Consider the following 16,736-nt stretch of genomic DNA (forward strand, 5'->3'; position numbering starts at 1 on the left):
ATGTAATGGGCATTCAAAGAAGTATCAGGTATATATAAATGGTATCACTAAACAATAACAAATACTTATATATTTCTTCTTTCTGATTTTTAAAACTTTTTTTTTTAAATAAAGTATTCTATTACAATAATTATTTTAATTTTTTCCAAAAAAAACTTTACTATGAAATATTTGTATTTTTTTTAGTTTTGAGTATATGTGAGTACTAAAGGGAGGGACTAAATATTACTAGTGATATGCTATTATTTGCAGAGAATAATAAGCCGTATTGTTCTACATACTACAAGACTGTTTGTTTAATATTCCATGACACACTGCAGCATTTATTCAATTACAGAAAAATGCTGAAAGTCTAAGGCACAACAAATGTTAGCCCGCTTGTAGCCCAGTCACGGTCATCTGTTTCCTTTTACACTCAGTGACCACATTTTTCTAGTCTATTTTAAAAACAAGCGTGCAATCTGATAATAATTAACAAATGGGATGGGTGGAGGACATAGAGAAGGGAAACCAATGAAACCATGGTGGTAAAATGGGTGGGAAGAAGTGGCGTGGGGGGGGGGGGGGAGTATCTCTAAAAAACAGAATTTTACAAGACACTGCTAACTCTGAAGGAAGGAAGAGCCACAAGCAGTCAAGAGAAGGAAAAGGTATGTGCTTATTTCTGCACAAAGCTGTATACTTTAAATGTAATTATATATTGTATTTAGGTATCTCTTTAAAAATATTTTCAGAAATTCAACTTGGTTTGCACTTGATTTTTTAATTAACGTACTGAGAAATGAGGTTGGTTTACTAAAGGAGTAGCGGATGTGTACTTTGAAATCCACCAAATAAAGTGAAGATTTATGTCCACTTCAATCAATCAACGATGTGCAGGCAATTTTATTAACATTTCCCTTGAACATGATTGGGTATTTATAGTAAACACAGGTTAACCGCATTTACCAACATTAACCAACCTAAACTTTGCTATGTGAATGAACTCTTGACTTCTAGTAAATCACCCCTAATGCATACAAATATACAAATTTTACTTTACACATTTGTTTTCTATTGATCATATGATGGTGGACATGTGTCTTTATTTCAACCTAGTTAATAATGTAACTATGTAGTAAGGTCTTCATTAAAACACCAAAAATGTACTAAAATGCAAAAAGAGAAGCTGCTCTTAGCCACTGCATGCCATAGCAACTGTATTTTCCCTTTGAATCTATTAATACATTGTGGGGAAAATAAAAGGAAGGATCTGAATGTATTTTTCTGACATGTAATGTGTACATAAAACCAATTGTTTCTTTTTTTTAGTTTTGAATAGAGTAGGGAACGTTTCAAACCCCTGTCAGATTTTTATTGCTGCCTGTGTCCCTGTGTCCCTGACAGAATTCCCATCAATATTAGTCCTGGTGATAGTGACCAATGTCACTAAGAAAGAAAGTAATGTACCAGGAACAAGAGGTAAAGCCTGGTTCACACTTATGTGTGTTGCGATTGATGCCTTTTTTCGCCACATTTTGCAGTGCATTTTGTGTTTTTGAACACACGTTTTTGATGCATTTTGCGTTTGTTTTTATTTTTGCCAATAGGAAAGTTTTGAGCGCGACTTTGATACAATTTTATACTCTCTGGCACTCAAAGTCGCATCAAAGTAGTCTCAGCGACTTTGAAAATGTTCCTAGAGTACTTCAATGCGGGTTTGATGCGACTTTACACTTTCTGGTACTTAAAGTCACGTCAAAGTAGTGCAAGATCCTTGTCAAAGTCGGTGCGACTTTGAAAATGTTCCTGCACTACTTTGATGCGGCTTTGAACTGACTTGAGTGCCAGATAGTGTAAAGTCGCATCAAAGTCTAATCAAAGTTACACTCAATACTTTCCTATTGTCCAAAAAAATGAAGATGCATAAAAAAATGCAACACTTGTGTTTTTGGTGCAGTTCCCTTGACGTATATTGCACCAAAAATGCACTCTGCTGTGGGAAAAAAAAGTCCCTGGCCCTTTCCAAACATGCAGTGGCTAAAAACACATAGATGTGAACAGGTCCCATAGGAAACCATGTTAAATGGACTATAGTGAGTTTCTGCAAAAAGCACAAAAGAAAAGGTGTTAACCAGGCCCTAGGCCTAGGGGAAATCTTACACTGAAAACCTACACTGGAGTTTTGGAGATATTTCTTAATGTACAAAGATTTCAGGATGCGCAAATGCACAAGACACCAGTCACATATAAACAATAAGTGCAGCGCTAACAAAATTAATAAAAAATATTAATAAAATATATGATAATGGTGGTTCAAATATACACAAGTGATAAATAGAAAGTGCTTCGGTATAATAATCGCGTGCAACTGTGAAAGTCAATAAACAGAAAAATTTTCATATAATGGTGAAAGTCTGACAACGGTCAAAGAATTGTGCCGCATAGAGATCCTGTTACACAGGTGATATTAAAGAATTTCGTGACTTTACTCCATTAAATTCGTGCAGGGGATATGATAAAAATGCGCACTCACCAGATGCGCATAATAAAAGCGCAATATGTTGAATCATATGATGATTGTGAGGTCTGCCGGAAGCCCCCTTTAATGTGGACCAAACAAGCAGCATAGGAAGAGACTCCCTCCTCTGGATCTGCTCTGCAACTGTTCTCCGGAGTCCTGGAAATTGTTTAGCTCAATCTTGATTAATATAGACAGCAACAGCCTGAATTTTGGAAGCCTGCGATCAATAAAACCCATTGGAATCAATATACAACATTATTCATCGTTGGCTTGTACTGAGACCCAGTGCTGTGTGTAGAGCAGACACCAGTCAGATTAGATTTTTTTTATTGGTTTTATACAGGTGGAGATTTTTGAATGGTTAGTATGGATTACTGAAGTTTGAGATTGTATTTTTGTATTAATCTATAACTGTCTGCTTGGTTATTTTTTCAACAATGGCTATGAACAAATCTGTGTGTATACTGTAGCTAGGCATTGTGGAAACTTTGCAGTGCTGCTATGAAAGAATTATCTGTCATCTTAGCCAAGTAAGTAAATGACCTCAGGTGCCACTGGAAGACTGTGGAGATTTGGTACTGGGCTACTGAGGCATGGAAAATTGACATACGACAGATTGCCTCTGGGGACTGACCATTTTTACTGCTTTGGTTTGTTAGCAGTACATGCTTTTTGACATGTGACCAGGTCAGAGGGCAAAGAAAAAAAGAGAGAAAACAGTAAACCATCTGTGAACGTAGTCCAGGCAATAACATTTTAATGAGTAGAAAAAAACTAATGAAAAATGTTTTACTTATTTAATATGTTTTTTGTTTATTTAAAGAGCAAGTTAGAAAAAATAACCACTACTGTTTTGGATTAAGGATTTTTTTTATTCTACTGAAATGCATTACATCTTTCAGATAACAAAATAATCTCACAAGGGTAAATTTACAAAAATTTGAGCATTTAAAATTTGGGCAGCTGTGCAAGGTAGCCAATCAGCTTTTACATTCAGTTTGTTCATTTAAGCTTTGGCAATAAAACCTGGAAGCTGATTGGTTTCTATACAGAGCTGCACCAGATTTTGGGCTCTCCAGCTTTGGGAAATAACCCCCACAGAGTCACACTGGCTATACACAAAATAAAATGAAGCAAATCTAACGAGCTGTGCAAACAATACAAAAATGTAGCATATACTGTAAATGTATGGCATTATTTTGGATCCATTAAGTAGAATAGGGTGCTACAATATGGTCAGAATCCTACAAGTGCTAAAATTAGCTGACAAACATCAGTGCTTCCAGCAACCACCATCATTTCCAGTTCAGGCCTACAGTCAAATGGCTCCCTATACTTCTGTTAGGAAAGGTAGTTTATTTATTTATTTCAGGTACTTATATAGTGCTGTCAATTTATGCAGCGCTTTTATATATATATTATACATTCACATCAGTCCCTAACCCTCAAGGGGTGTACAAAGGTCCCTAGCTTACATTCATACATACTAGGGACAATTTAGACAGGATCCAATTCACCTACCTGCATGTCTTTGGAGTGTGGAAGGAAACCGGAGTACCCGGAGGAAACCCACGCAGGTACAGGGAGAACATGCAAACTCCAGCCAGGAGGTGCCATGGCTGGGATTCGAACCAACGACCCTAGTACTGCCAGGCGGAAGTGCTAAACATTTAGCCACTGTGCTGCCCAATAAAGCCGAATGTTAGCCACATTTTTTTAGCTTGGGATTCAGGGCTTAATTCACAAAGAGTTATTTTCCTCTTAAAGTCTGAAATAAAATAACTGATAGCTTTTTTCAAACTTTTTTTTTTTGCAATTCACAAAAAGAGAGCTACTAAAATTAAGCATGAGTTATTTCATCAAAATCTGAGATATTTTACTGATGAAACCATTTGGTATTTTATCTTATGATATGATGCCCAGTGTGTTTGATACAGTGGAGAAGGATTAGAACTCCTGTCAGTTTTTAGTGCTGACAAACGGGTAAAATGGTTTAACCACTTGCCAACTGCGCTATAGCCGAATGATGGCTTCAGCGCGGTTGTCCAGTTCTGGGAGGGCGTCATATGACACCCTCTCACGCGCCCCCGGAGGCGAGTACCTGACGATCTCTGTGATTGCTGTATCCTATAGACACAGCTGATCACGTGATGTGGTAAAAGGCCAATGACAGCGGCCTTTTACCACATGATCAGCTTTGTCCAATGACACAGGCACAGCAGATCACTGGGTAAGTGCAGTTGCCAGCTATCGGCTGCACTTTCGTGAGGAAAGTACTGCCGATAACCTGCAATTGTCAGCACGGATCAGCACCGATCATCAGGGTATTGGTGATCAGTGCCCTGATGATCATTGCCCAACAATGCCACCCATCAGTGCTGCCCAGCAGTGCCCCCAGTCAGTGCCCCCAGTCAGTGCCCAGCAGTGCTGCCAGTCAGTGCCATCAGTCAGTGCCACCCATCAGTTCCCATCAGTGCTGCCCATCAGTTCCACCTATCAGTGCTGCCTATCAGTGCACATCATTGTTGCATATCAGTGTAGCATCATCAGTGCCAGCTCATCAGTGCCGCCTATCAGTGCCACCTATCAGTGCCCATCAGTGCTGCCTGTCTGTGCCACCTCATCAGTGCCGCCTATCAATGCCCATCAGTGCTGCCTATCATTGCAGCTTCATCAACACACATCAGTAAAGGAGAAAAATTACCTGTTTGCTAAATTTTATAACAGAAACAAAGAAAAACTTTTTTCAAATTTTTTGCTCTTTTTTTTGTTTATAGCACAAAAAATAAAACACCCAGTGGCAAGTAAATACCACCAAAAGAAAGCTCTATTTGTGTGAAATAATTCTAAAAATTTCATATGGGTACAGTGTTGCATGACCACGGAATTGTCATTCAAAGTGTGACAGCGCTGAAAGCTGAAAATTGGCCTGGGCAGGAAGGGGGTATAAGTGCCCTGTATGCAAGTGCTTAAACTGTAGAAATTTGCTGACTCACTAAGTCAGTGAAGTCCTTGAAGCATATACATTAATACAAAAGAAAAAAGGTGACTGGAATACCAGTCAAATTGAAGATGCTTTCACAGGACCCACATGCTGTATCAAAAACAACTAACTTAAATTAATTAAATGGAAAAATACCTATATAATTGTCAAATATTATATGAAAGTAGTATAAAAAACCACGCACATATAAAAAAAATCCTTCTTCCACCAAAAAAAATACAACTTGTCATTGGGGAGATTTCCCTTCACTTCTGTCCCATAGCCAAAACAGGTAGTGACAGGAAATCCCTGCAAATTAAAAGAATCCCTTGAGCATCCCCAGGTCACCAGAACTAGTGTCCCCAGCGGAAGATTTCCCCTCTATTACTTTTCTGGGGACAACCCAAAATTTGGGATTCTCTTTCAATGATAACCAATAAAACGGACAGGGGTTCTAATCCATCCCTACTCTATAAAAAACTAAAAAAAAAAAAAGTTTTGCCTTTAGTTATACTTTAACCACTTCAAGTCTGGACACTTTCACCCCCTTCCAGTCCAGGCAGGGGCAGACTGACAACTCCTGGGGCCCCCGGGCAATAGGGATCATGGGTCCCCTGTGTCCTCGCCCACACCCAAAAAAGCCTATGAAAAAGCCAATGAAAGGTACCAGGGGCATCTCATGGGGCCCCCTACTGACCCTGGGCCCTCAGGCAGTTCCCGAGTGCTCGAATGGTCAGTCCGCCCCTGAGTCCAGGCCAATTTTCAGCTTTCAGTGCTATCACACTTTAAATGACAATTGCATAATCAAGCAACACTGTACCCTTATTAATTTTTCAGCATTGTTTTGAGACAGATAAAACTTTATTTTGGTGGTATTTATTCACCACTGGGATTTTTATTTTTTTCTATATAAATAAAAAAGTCAAAAAAATAAAAAAAAAGTGTTTTTCTTATACAATTTTGCAAATAAATAATCTTTCTTCATAAATCTTGGCCAAAATGTATTCATCTATCTTATTTGTAAAACAAATACCGGTAACTCAAATTAGTTTATAACCAAAAATTATAATTTTTAAAAAATGTTTTTACATTTTTATTTTATATTTTTATATTATTATTTATGTTTTTTCTAACATACTGTCACCCTAGCAGTACAGTGCCACCATAGTGACACTGTACTACTTGTGGGGGGTGATGAAGATTTTTTTGTCTTTTTTTACATTGATTGCCTTTACACCCATAAAGGCTGTAAAAGCAATCATTTCTCCTTCTCTCTGGCTGCATTCCTGCAGCCATTGAGACATACTGTGCGAGCTGTAATTGGTCACAGCATGTCACATGGTACAAGGCTGTTGTGAATAACCTTGTAGACCAAACACGATTTCTTCTGCGCTCTAGGACCCAGGCGGGTGGCAAATAGATGGAACCAGAACTGGAAAAAAGCGACCACCAGTGCATCAAAGGTTGTCCAGCTCCAAACAAGGCTGGGGAAGCCCGACCAACACTACAAAGCGAAACAAAAACGAGAAGCGCACAAACCTTGCGCATTACCTCAGTAAACAAAAATGTATTAATAAGAAATGTATTCACAAACAGCGAATAAAATCAGGCATGTAAGTCCTCACAGGGACTTCAAAGATAAGGAGCCAGCGCGAGTCCCATCGTGGGGGTAGACACTCAGTTCAGCTGACGCGTTTCGAAGGGCAAACCTTCAAAGGCTATGATGAAGAAGGTTTGGCCTTCGAAACGCATCAGTTGAACTGAGTGTCTACCCCCACGATGGGACTCGCGCTGGCTCCTTATCTTTGAAGTCCCTGTGAGGACTTACATGCCTGATTTTATTCGCTGTTTGTGAGTACCTTTCTTATTAATAAATTTTTGCTTACTGAGGTAATGCGCAAGGTTTGTGCGCTTCTTGTTTTTGTTTCTTTTTGTAGTTAATAACCTTGTACCATGTGACCTCTGTGATCATTCACAGATTTCACAAGTAGTCAGCAATGATGTCAGGAAGTGACATCTTGTTTACTAATATTCATGTGATTACTGATTGGCCAATCAGTTATCACATGAATCGGTACCTCGCACAGAGGTCTCATACAGCGATCTGCACCGATCGCGGAGCCATGCGCTCCCAGGGAGCGCGCACAGGCAATGGATGTGGGGGACGTTTAGAAATGTCCAACTGCATCGGCAGTGCTCCTGTCAGGCTGTTATCGACATGCGCCGGACGGAAACAGGTTAAGTAAATCAACCCCAAATCATTCTATGCATGAAGGTAAAAAACCTTCTCTGTGCAGCATTCCCCCCCCCAGCCCCACCAATACTCACCTAATCCCCCTCTCGATCCAGTGACGTGCACTGGAGTCTTGGCTTTCCTTCACTTCCTTCCCATATGACACTCATTGAAGAAATGGTCCTTATCTGAACCCAATCGAACACCTATGGGAAATTCTGAAGAGACAAGTTGAGCATCACTCTCCATCCAGCATCCAGGCTCTAAAAGAGGTCATTCTTAAATAATGGAAAAAGATCGATGTTGCAATATGTCGCCAACTTGTTCATTCCATGCCTAGAAGACTTTGTGCTGTCCTTACAAATCATGGAGGTCATACAAAATACTAGATGTAGTAGTTTTTGTTGTGGGGTGTATTAATTTTTGCATCAACTCATTTGAGTAAAACTGAAGATTTTGTAATCTAAGTTATATTATTAACCTTACTCATGTAATGAGCTAAATAAATGGTCTATAAAACTCAGTTTTGTCAACATTTTGGAAATTGTTCTTGTGTTCATTGAGATATTGATTAAAATCTTACTTTTCAAAAGGGGTATAGGAAGGTTTTAGGAAGTTTAGGTAGAGAGCAAAGTTCTTTTTATATATTTTTTTGGCAGATAGGCAGTTTTTGTTTCAAGGGATAATACATAGGGAAATGTACAGGTACAGCAGAAATGTACTGCATTTGTTTTCTTGTTTTTCTCTGACATACACTTTAATGAAAAGCAGGAGGGATTTCCTCTCACTTCCCGTTTTGGCTCTGGGACAGGAAGTGAAGGGAAATATCCACTATGGGACTCAGATAACAAAACAAAATTAATGGGGGTTATAACTTCTCATTACTCTATCCAAAAAGAAAAAAAAAAGGTATGGCCTTTATCTACACTTTAATAGTGCCAACATTATAGTTGATGTGAAAAATGAAATACATAATTATACAAGAGCTGTGTCACTTTCTTATTATGGTATGTTTGTTAATAACTGTCACATTAAATTACACTTTGTTCTGCTATACATTTATTTATACATTGAACTTTGAAGACACTTCCCTGAGAGATCACAGATTCATGTTGTTTTATTTTATGAAGTTTAATGACATCACCTACTGTTGTGTATTAAATGAAAGGATTAGATTCAATAAAATGCTGCCAGGAATAATCATATGAAAACTTCAGAGCATTCCAATCTCAGACTCACATACTACATTTTATAGGTGTATACTGGGGATAAATACGTTGGGATCTGTTCCAAAACTGTAGTGCTGCTTCACAATTTTGTTCTGTGAAGGAAGCAGGATGGTGAAACCTCTAACATATTATTCGAGGCAATAATTGGTGAATACACACAGAATCAGCACTTTTGACATTATTAAATAAGTATATATTTCATTCATTTGATAACATATTCCATATTATATACATATTAAAAGAAATACGTTATGTTATGAGGGTATGGAGAATAGTAGCTAAAATTCATTCAGTTTGTTCTTTATATCAGAGTACCCTTCTCCAGGAACAATGAAACAAGGTGAAAATCTATGGGCTTTAGGAAACTAATCAATAGTATGTTACAAGCTTGAACATTATAAACTCTTTACATTACAATTTATTCCAAAAATTTATATATGTACAAAAAACTTTATACTTTATTAAATATAAAAGACAATAATGGTACAAAAAGCAAGGGATGTTGGTACTAGGGCATAAACATACATTGAGTTGGTAACCTCTGCTTAATGTTGCTTTTCTGTTTGTAATATATTATATTATATTATATAAAATGATATATAAAGACTTTCCACTCGTTGATTATTGTTCTTTAGTGACCAACATAATGTCAGAACCTAAAGAAACTAAGCAAGAGAAGAAGAAGGACCCAGCAGGTTATAAAGGTCGTAGATCTGTACCTCCAAATGTGTCCAATGCTGATGAAGATGAGGTTCCCACCATGGAAACTTTTGGAGTCATCCCAAGGGGTGTGAGCATGAAAGGTAAAAATAAATCAATTTAGAAGATTTATAGGTATTCAATAAAGGAATACTGAAATATGAACTATAGAATATGTTAAGACTTTGGAACATGTTACTTGTTACTCCACTATCTAGGGTGTAACATGTAACATTTTCCAGATCCTGCCCCTCTCATCCCCAAGCCTCCCTCAACTGGGACAGCGGGCTGAGGTTCCTCTCCCCCATAGCTGCTGTCACATATAAAATCAGCGCAACTGAATGAGGCTCCACTTACAGTCACTTCCAGTGCATGGACAAGGCAAATTGCAATCCCCCCCCCATTTGTTTGTAAAGTAGTCAGTGTCTTTTCAAGGCATGAACATATGTTTTTTAAAAATGTTTATTAAAACAATAGAAAGGTTGCCATAATACGAATGATGTAAAAAAGCAACATTGTAAGAATACAGTAAAAATCACAACTGACGGACCAATATCAAAGCTTCCATATATGCAGCCACTCCCATTGCTCCCACAATTTTATTTTAATCCTGTTCTACTTGTGTGGATGCACAACATTCTGTAAAATATAATTCCTGTTGTATTTTTTAAGTTGTAAGTGGCATTGGTGCCACTTAGCACGATAACAACCATCATCATTGGTGCCAGTTTCTGCAATAAGCAATAAAACCCCCCACATCATTAGTGCCAATTTCCGCAATAAACCCCCCTTAATTGCTGACAATTTTCATAGTAATAACCCCCAGCATTAGTGCCAGTGTATGCAGTAAAAAAACACCAGCATTAGTACCAGTTTAAACAGTAATAACCCCCCATCATTACTGGCAGTTTACACAATAACCCAGTTTATGCAGTAATAACCCCCCGCAATGGTGCCAGTTTATGCAATAATAACCCCCAGTATTGGTGCCAGTTTATGCAATAATAACCCACAGTATTGGTGCAAGTTTATGCAATAATAGTCCTCAGCATTGGTGCTAGTTTATGCAATATTATTCCCCAGCATTGGTGCCAGTTTATGCAATAATAACCCCCAGTATTGGTGCCAGTTTATGCAATAATAACCCACAGTATTGGTGCCAGTTTATGCAATAATAACCCACAGTATTGGTGCAAGTTTATGCAATAATAGTCCCCAGCATTGGTGCTAGTTTATGCAATATTATTCCCCAGCATTGGTGCCAGTTTACACACAAATAACATATACATTGTTGGTCAGTGGTGTTATGTTATGTCAACCCCCTTCGTTGCTAAGCCCTTAACTTTCCTGCATTGATGGTCAGAGGGGGTGGTATTTAAGACATCTCTTCCCAGTGGTGGTCAGTGGCAGTTAACACTGCTACTGGCTACTAATGCACAAATAAATTGGTGGAGTGAGGGGATTGCCATTAGCTAGTAATGCAAAGAGTTATTACTTTGCATTACTGACTAGTGGCAATGTTAATTATCCTTCTCACTCCCCCAAGAGGTTAACCATTTGTTTGTATAAATCTTCATTTATTACCAACTGTTGCGCTCACATTTGTGTTTAATTACCTATTTCCATCTCACTCCCACACAGCGTTGATTGCTTATCAGCCTGGAAATGATGTCTAGCTGCAGACCAGCAAGCTTGGACCTACCTTCCCCTGTCGGGTAGAGAACACGCCGCCTGACAGTAGTGCGTGGTTTCTTCTCATGCCAGCTGCAGGAGCACTGAGAGCACTCCCAGCACTCAGCACCCCACTGCCACTCTGTAAGGTGCTGTGGTGCTAAAGTCTGCCCTGATGATGTATTAGGCAGACTTTAGCAGCAATTTGATAGTAGCCACTCTGGTGACACTGTTCCCCTTCCTCCCCATTCAACTGTTATGCCCAGGGCACCTGCCCCCTCTTTTCCCTTTTCCTGGCTCTGGCCACATCATTCATTCACAGTGATCTGTGAATGAATAAACTACAAGTCCCATCTGCCACTGTGGCAGATGGGCTTGTAGTTCTCAATGGAATACAAGCATGCTGAACAGCTCACTCATAGTCCATAGACTCTGCCTCCAGCATTCACTGTTTCTCCAGCTCTGTAACAGAAAACCCTTACAGGGGTATGGACACAAAGCTGGAGGGAAAGTGTGCAGGAGCCTGATATTGCACCCATGATCTATTGATCACAGACACAATCATTTGCAGGCTCCTATAGAAAAAAATTAAATGCATTTTTTTGCGCAAATATATGCATTTATTTTTTTTCCTAAAATGTGAACTTAGCATCAGATAGAAATGTAGAATGGGTACAAAAATTACTTAAAGCCAAAATAGGAACACAGATACAATATCACTTGTGTAGTTTATCCAGGAACAGCTTTCCATGATGTATACCCTAAAACCACCTGTGTGACAAAGAAAATGCAGGTGAAATTCAAAGAAGCAACATAGGTATCATGCTGATGTCTTATATACAGCTGCAGATTCCATCAGGTGTCCCCAAAAACATTATTTTCAGTACTGCCCTCCTCAAGGAGAACATAGTTTTGTGGGCACTCAGTTACATGTGGTTTGCCATCTCTGGCCCCTGAAAGACCCGGTTTCCTACAAAATGTTTGGTTAATGTTGCTTTATTTATTGCTTTTAATTCCCATCTTCTCATACTAAAACCTTTATCTCATCTCTCTTGATTTAACATACAGTTCACTGTATCATCCCAAACCCTGCTAATACAGTGTGATCACTACCAACAAAGGGAGAAAGTAAAGATACATTGCACAAATTATAAAATGCTCTTTTGCTGCCCTTTTTTGTTTCAGTATAATCATGTTTGTTGTTTTGTCTATTTCATTGTCAGACATATGACATAAGGAAAATGTAATATTATTTATTTTCTGAACACTTTTATTCTTGGCAACATGAAGAATGCTGGTGTTTTGCTGTGGCTGTTATTTTTCAACAATCAGGCTGTTATAGCTCTGTCTTGCTTTCGTAGATTACCTGGAAGTTGAATATGTTGAGCTGTACAAGCAACAGTATGAGAAAAATAAAAAAGAACATCACACAGACCGATACTTTAACAATAAACTCATCATACGCCGTGGACAGAAATTTGACATTAGAATAAACTTCAACCGACCATACAATCCAGGAAATGACCAATTTTGGCTGGAGTATATTATTGGTAAGTTTGCAGAGAGACAGAAGATGTAACAATGAAGGAAATATTGTTCTTATTATATGAATTGTTCATGCAATAATTTATGTTGGTGGAAGAACAACTGAAGGTGGAGTAGATGTGTTCATACATGTACAATGAGTGTGTGAAAAGGGCATAGTATAATCACAGCAAGAAATCAGCAAAGTAAATGATCATGTACACTTTGATACAAATGTACATATTGTTACATATTACATGGGTCACCCTGACTCCGAGGTGTAGATCTGTTAGCTATGGGTTTTATAGTTTTACAGGTTCTTGTATTTAAGAAGACACTTTACAGTATGTGTGTGTTTTTAAGATCTTTATCCAAAGATACATTTGTTAAAATAGAGGAGTCCAAAGACAGGATGGGAAAAAATTACTTAACCTATACTACCCAGTGGTGTCTATTTCAGACATGTAAAGTTCTGATCAGATCCGCCTGTCAGTTTATCAGGTGGACCTGATTGGCAGGTCGATTCATCCCCATGGACAGGTAAGTATAAATGGATTTTTGTCTATTTAAACCTGACAACCTCCAGGTCTAATTGGTTCCACTAAAAAAAAGGAAGGGGATCTCTCCTATTCCACCTAGGCAGAGTGGATTGGAGGGTCATCAGGTGTAAATGGACAGCAGAGTCCATTTACTCCTGGCCACCCATACAGCAGAGTGGGCTGTGTCCGTGGGGTTCCACCTTAAAATCCATACCTACCCTTATTTAGACTTTTCCCATTGCCCTACTTGTGTTGTGCACGGTTTTCCAGATAGCTCTTAAGGATTTAAAAAAATTCTCCCCGTCCATGTATTCTATGATTGGTCCCAACATGGATGAGGAAAGTTGGGCCATCCGCAGATCCTCCTTGTGATCTACCTACCCAGCCAACAATTTGCTTTTCAGTAGAGGGAATATGGGCAGCCACCGTTTCTATACCTATTTCTGATTACAGAATCTGATTTTACCACCTGTAGTAATAAAAGGCCTTCTATGTGTTCAACTTTCCTAGATAGAGCAGTAATGTTTAGGAATGCCACCCTAACAAGTTTACTGAACCTGGTAGGTTTGTTTGGGTACTTAAACAAAGGACTTCCTTTTCAAAGACTCCTTCTTCTATCTCCCTACCTGATCACCCTTATTCAATTTTTCACCCATCATATCTACCCCATTAACCGTTCTTTTAGTGGTTTAAAGACGTCTCTCCAGGTTGTCAGTTTCTTTAGTGTTTCAGTTTATATCTGTTGTAGAGGAACCCACTCTAGAACTGTTGTACTATTTGTGCACAGATGTAATACAGAATGCACCAAATGTAGCAGCAATTTCATGGCATGCACTAAAATCTCCATATTAGCAATAAATGAACGCATGAATTTAGGAGGCGTAGGTACTCTGGTGCTTTGGAATTATTAATATCAGCTAATTTACTTTGTATTGTGCAGATCAGACAGTCCTACATGCAACAATTAAGAAAATCATCTCTACTTATAATGCACTTAGATGAGGCAGATTATTAACATTTCATAAGATTTTTGATCTTATGCATTCCCCTAAAGTGGACCTTGCACTAAAATAACTAAGTCTGTTTATTTAGCATGGGTCACCTCCTTCTTGCACTAATCTGCAAAAAAATAAACATAAGAGAAAAAGTTATTTAGTATACTAACCTTTCCCCTTAGCTTCTGCGCCTAGGTGGGAATGACATGATCCTGAGGAATGTTGACTAGTACAAATCTTATGAGAAGATGATTGTGTACTGTGGTATAGCATCTTCTAGTGAGATTTGGGCTCCAAAACATCAGTATGGAAGCTGGGGGAAAAGTAAGTATATGAACAAATTTTTTTCCCCCTTAGGTTTTTAAAGCAGTTTAATCTAGCATTTGAGGATATAGGAAGAGATCCAGACTAAATACAGTGGGGCAAAAAAGTATTTAGTCAGCCACCAATTGTGCAAGTTCTCCCACTTAAAAAGATGAGAGAGGCCTGTAACTGGGATCATAGGTAGACCTCAACTATGAGAGACAAAATGAGAAAAAAAATCCAGACAATCACATTGGCTGATTTGGAAAGAATTTATTTGCAAATTATGGTGGAAAATAAGTATTTGGTCAATATCAAAAGTTCATCTCAATACTTTGTTATATATCCTTTGTTGGCAATGACAGAGGTTAAACGTTTCCTGTAAGTCTTCACAAGGTTGGCACACACTGTTGCTGGTATGTTGGCCCATTCCTCCATGCAGATCTCCTCTAGAGCAGTGATGTTTTGGGGCTGTCTCTGGGCAACACGGACTTTCAACTCCCTCCAAAGGTTTTCTATGGGGTTGAGATCTGGAGACTGGCTAGGCCACTCCAGGACCTTGAAATTATTCTTACAAAGCCACTCCTTCGTTGCCCTGGCGGTATGTTTGGGATCATTGTCATGTTGGAAGACCCAGCCACGTTTCATCTTCAATGCCCTTGCTGATGGAAGGAGGTTTGCACTCAAAATCTCACAATACATGGCCCCATTCATTCTGTCCTGTACATGGATCAGTCGTCCTGGTCCCTATGCGGAGAAACAGCCCCAAAGCATGATGTTGCCACCCCCATGCTTCACAGTAGGTATGGTGTTCTTTGGATGCAACTCAGCATTCTCTCTCCTCCAAACACGATGAGTTGTGTTTCTACCAAACAGTTCTATTTTGGTTTCATCTGACCATATGACATTCTCCCAATCCTCTTCTGGATCATCCAAATGCTCTCTAGCAAACTTCAGACGGGACCGGACATGTACTGGCTTAAGCAGGGGGACACGTCTGGCACTGCAGGATCTGAGTCCCTGGCGGCGTAGTGTGTTACTGATGGTAGCCTTTGTTACGTTGGTCCCAGCTCTCTGCAGGTCATTCACTAGGTCCACCTGTGTGGTCCTGGATTTTTGCTCACTGTTCTTGTGATCATTTTGACCCCACGGGGTGAGATCTTGCGTGGAGCCCCAGATCGAGGGAGATTAATTATTGCTCCCACAGTTGATTTGTTCTGCCTATTGCAGATTCAGTCTTCCCAGCCTGGTGCAGGTCTACAATTTTGTTTCTACTGTCCTTCGACAGCTCTTTGGTCTTCACCATAGTGGAGTTTGGAGTGTGACTGTTTGAGGTTGTGGACAGGTGTCTTTTATACTGATAACAAGTTCAAACAGGTGCCATTGATACAGGTAATGAGTGCAGGACAGCGGAGCCTCTTAAAGAAGGTACAGGTCTGTGAGAGCCAGAAATCTTGATTGGTTGTAGGTGACCAAATACTTATTTTCCACCATAATTTACAAATAAATTCTTTCCAAATCAGCCAATGTGATTGTCTGGATTTTTTTTCTCATTTTGTCTCTCATAGTTGAGGTCTACCTATGATGCCAATTACAGGCCTCTCTCATCTTTTTAAGTGGGAGAACTTGCACAATTGGTGGCTGACTAAATACTTTTTTGCCCCACTGTATGTTTACCTTGCTTGGAGGGCAAGGCCTGCTTTAATGTCCTCAAACTTTTTAAACAGGGGGCCAGTTCACTGTCCCTCAAAACGTTGGAGGGCCGGACTATAGTTTTAAAAAAAAAACTATGAACAAATGCGGATTTGTGTGTCGTATGGAGTGAAATATACAGTAAATGCAGGACATGTTGGGTCAGATCTGTGTACAATGTAAAGAGAGAGAGGGGGGGGAGAGATAAGGAGGGGAGAGAGAGAGGAGGGGGAGAGAGAGGGAAAGATAGAGAGAGAGGAGGGGGAGAGAGAGGGGGGAGGGGGGAGAGGGCAGGGAAGGGGGAGAGAGAAAGAGGAGGGGGAGAGAAAGAGAGAGGACGGGGGAGAGAGAGATGAGGGGGGGAG

At 39.3% G+C, this 16,736-nt stretch overlaps 1 protein-coding gene across 1 annotated transcript in view; it reads left to right on the plus strand.

Annotated features, from left to right (window-relative positions):
• The first annotated feature begins 592 nt into the window (after positions 1 to 592).
• Positions 593 to 16,736, plus strand: part of F13A1 (coagulation factor XIII A chain) — a 212,418-nt gene continuing 196,274 nt past the window's right edge. The window contains exons 1-3 of the mRNA XM_089682198.1: positions 593 to 650; positions 9,584 to 9,751; positions 12,680 to 12,868. Coding sequence (XP_089538324.1) covers positions 9,595 to 9,751; positions 12,680 to 12,868 — 346 coding nt within the window. The 5' untranslated portion in view covers positions 593 to 650; positions 9,584 to 9,594. The remainder of the gene's footprint in view (positions 651 to 9,583; positions 9,752 to 12,679; positions 12,869 to 16,736) is intronic.

This window comes from Staurois parvus, unplaced genomic scaffold, assembly GCF_062004578.1.
Source record: "Staurois parvus isolate SC_StPar_1 unplaced genomic scaffold, SC_StPar_1.0 ptg000287l, whole genome shotgun sequence".
Taxonomy (NCBI): Eukaryota; Metazoa; Chordata; class Amphibia; order Anura; family Ranidae; genus Staurois; species Staurois parvus.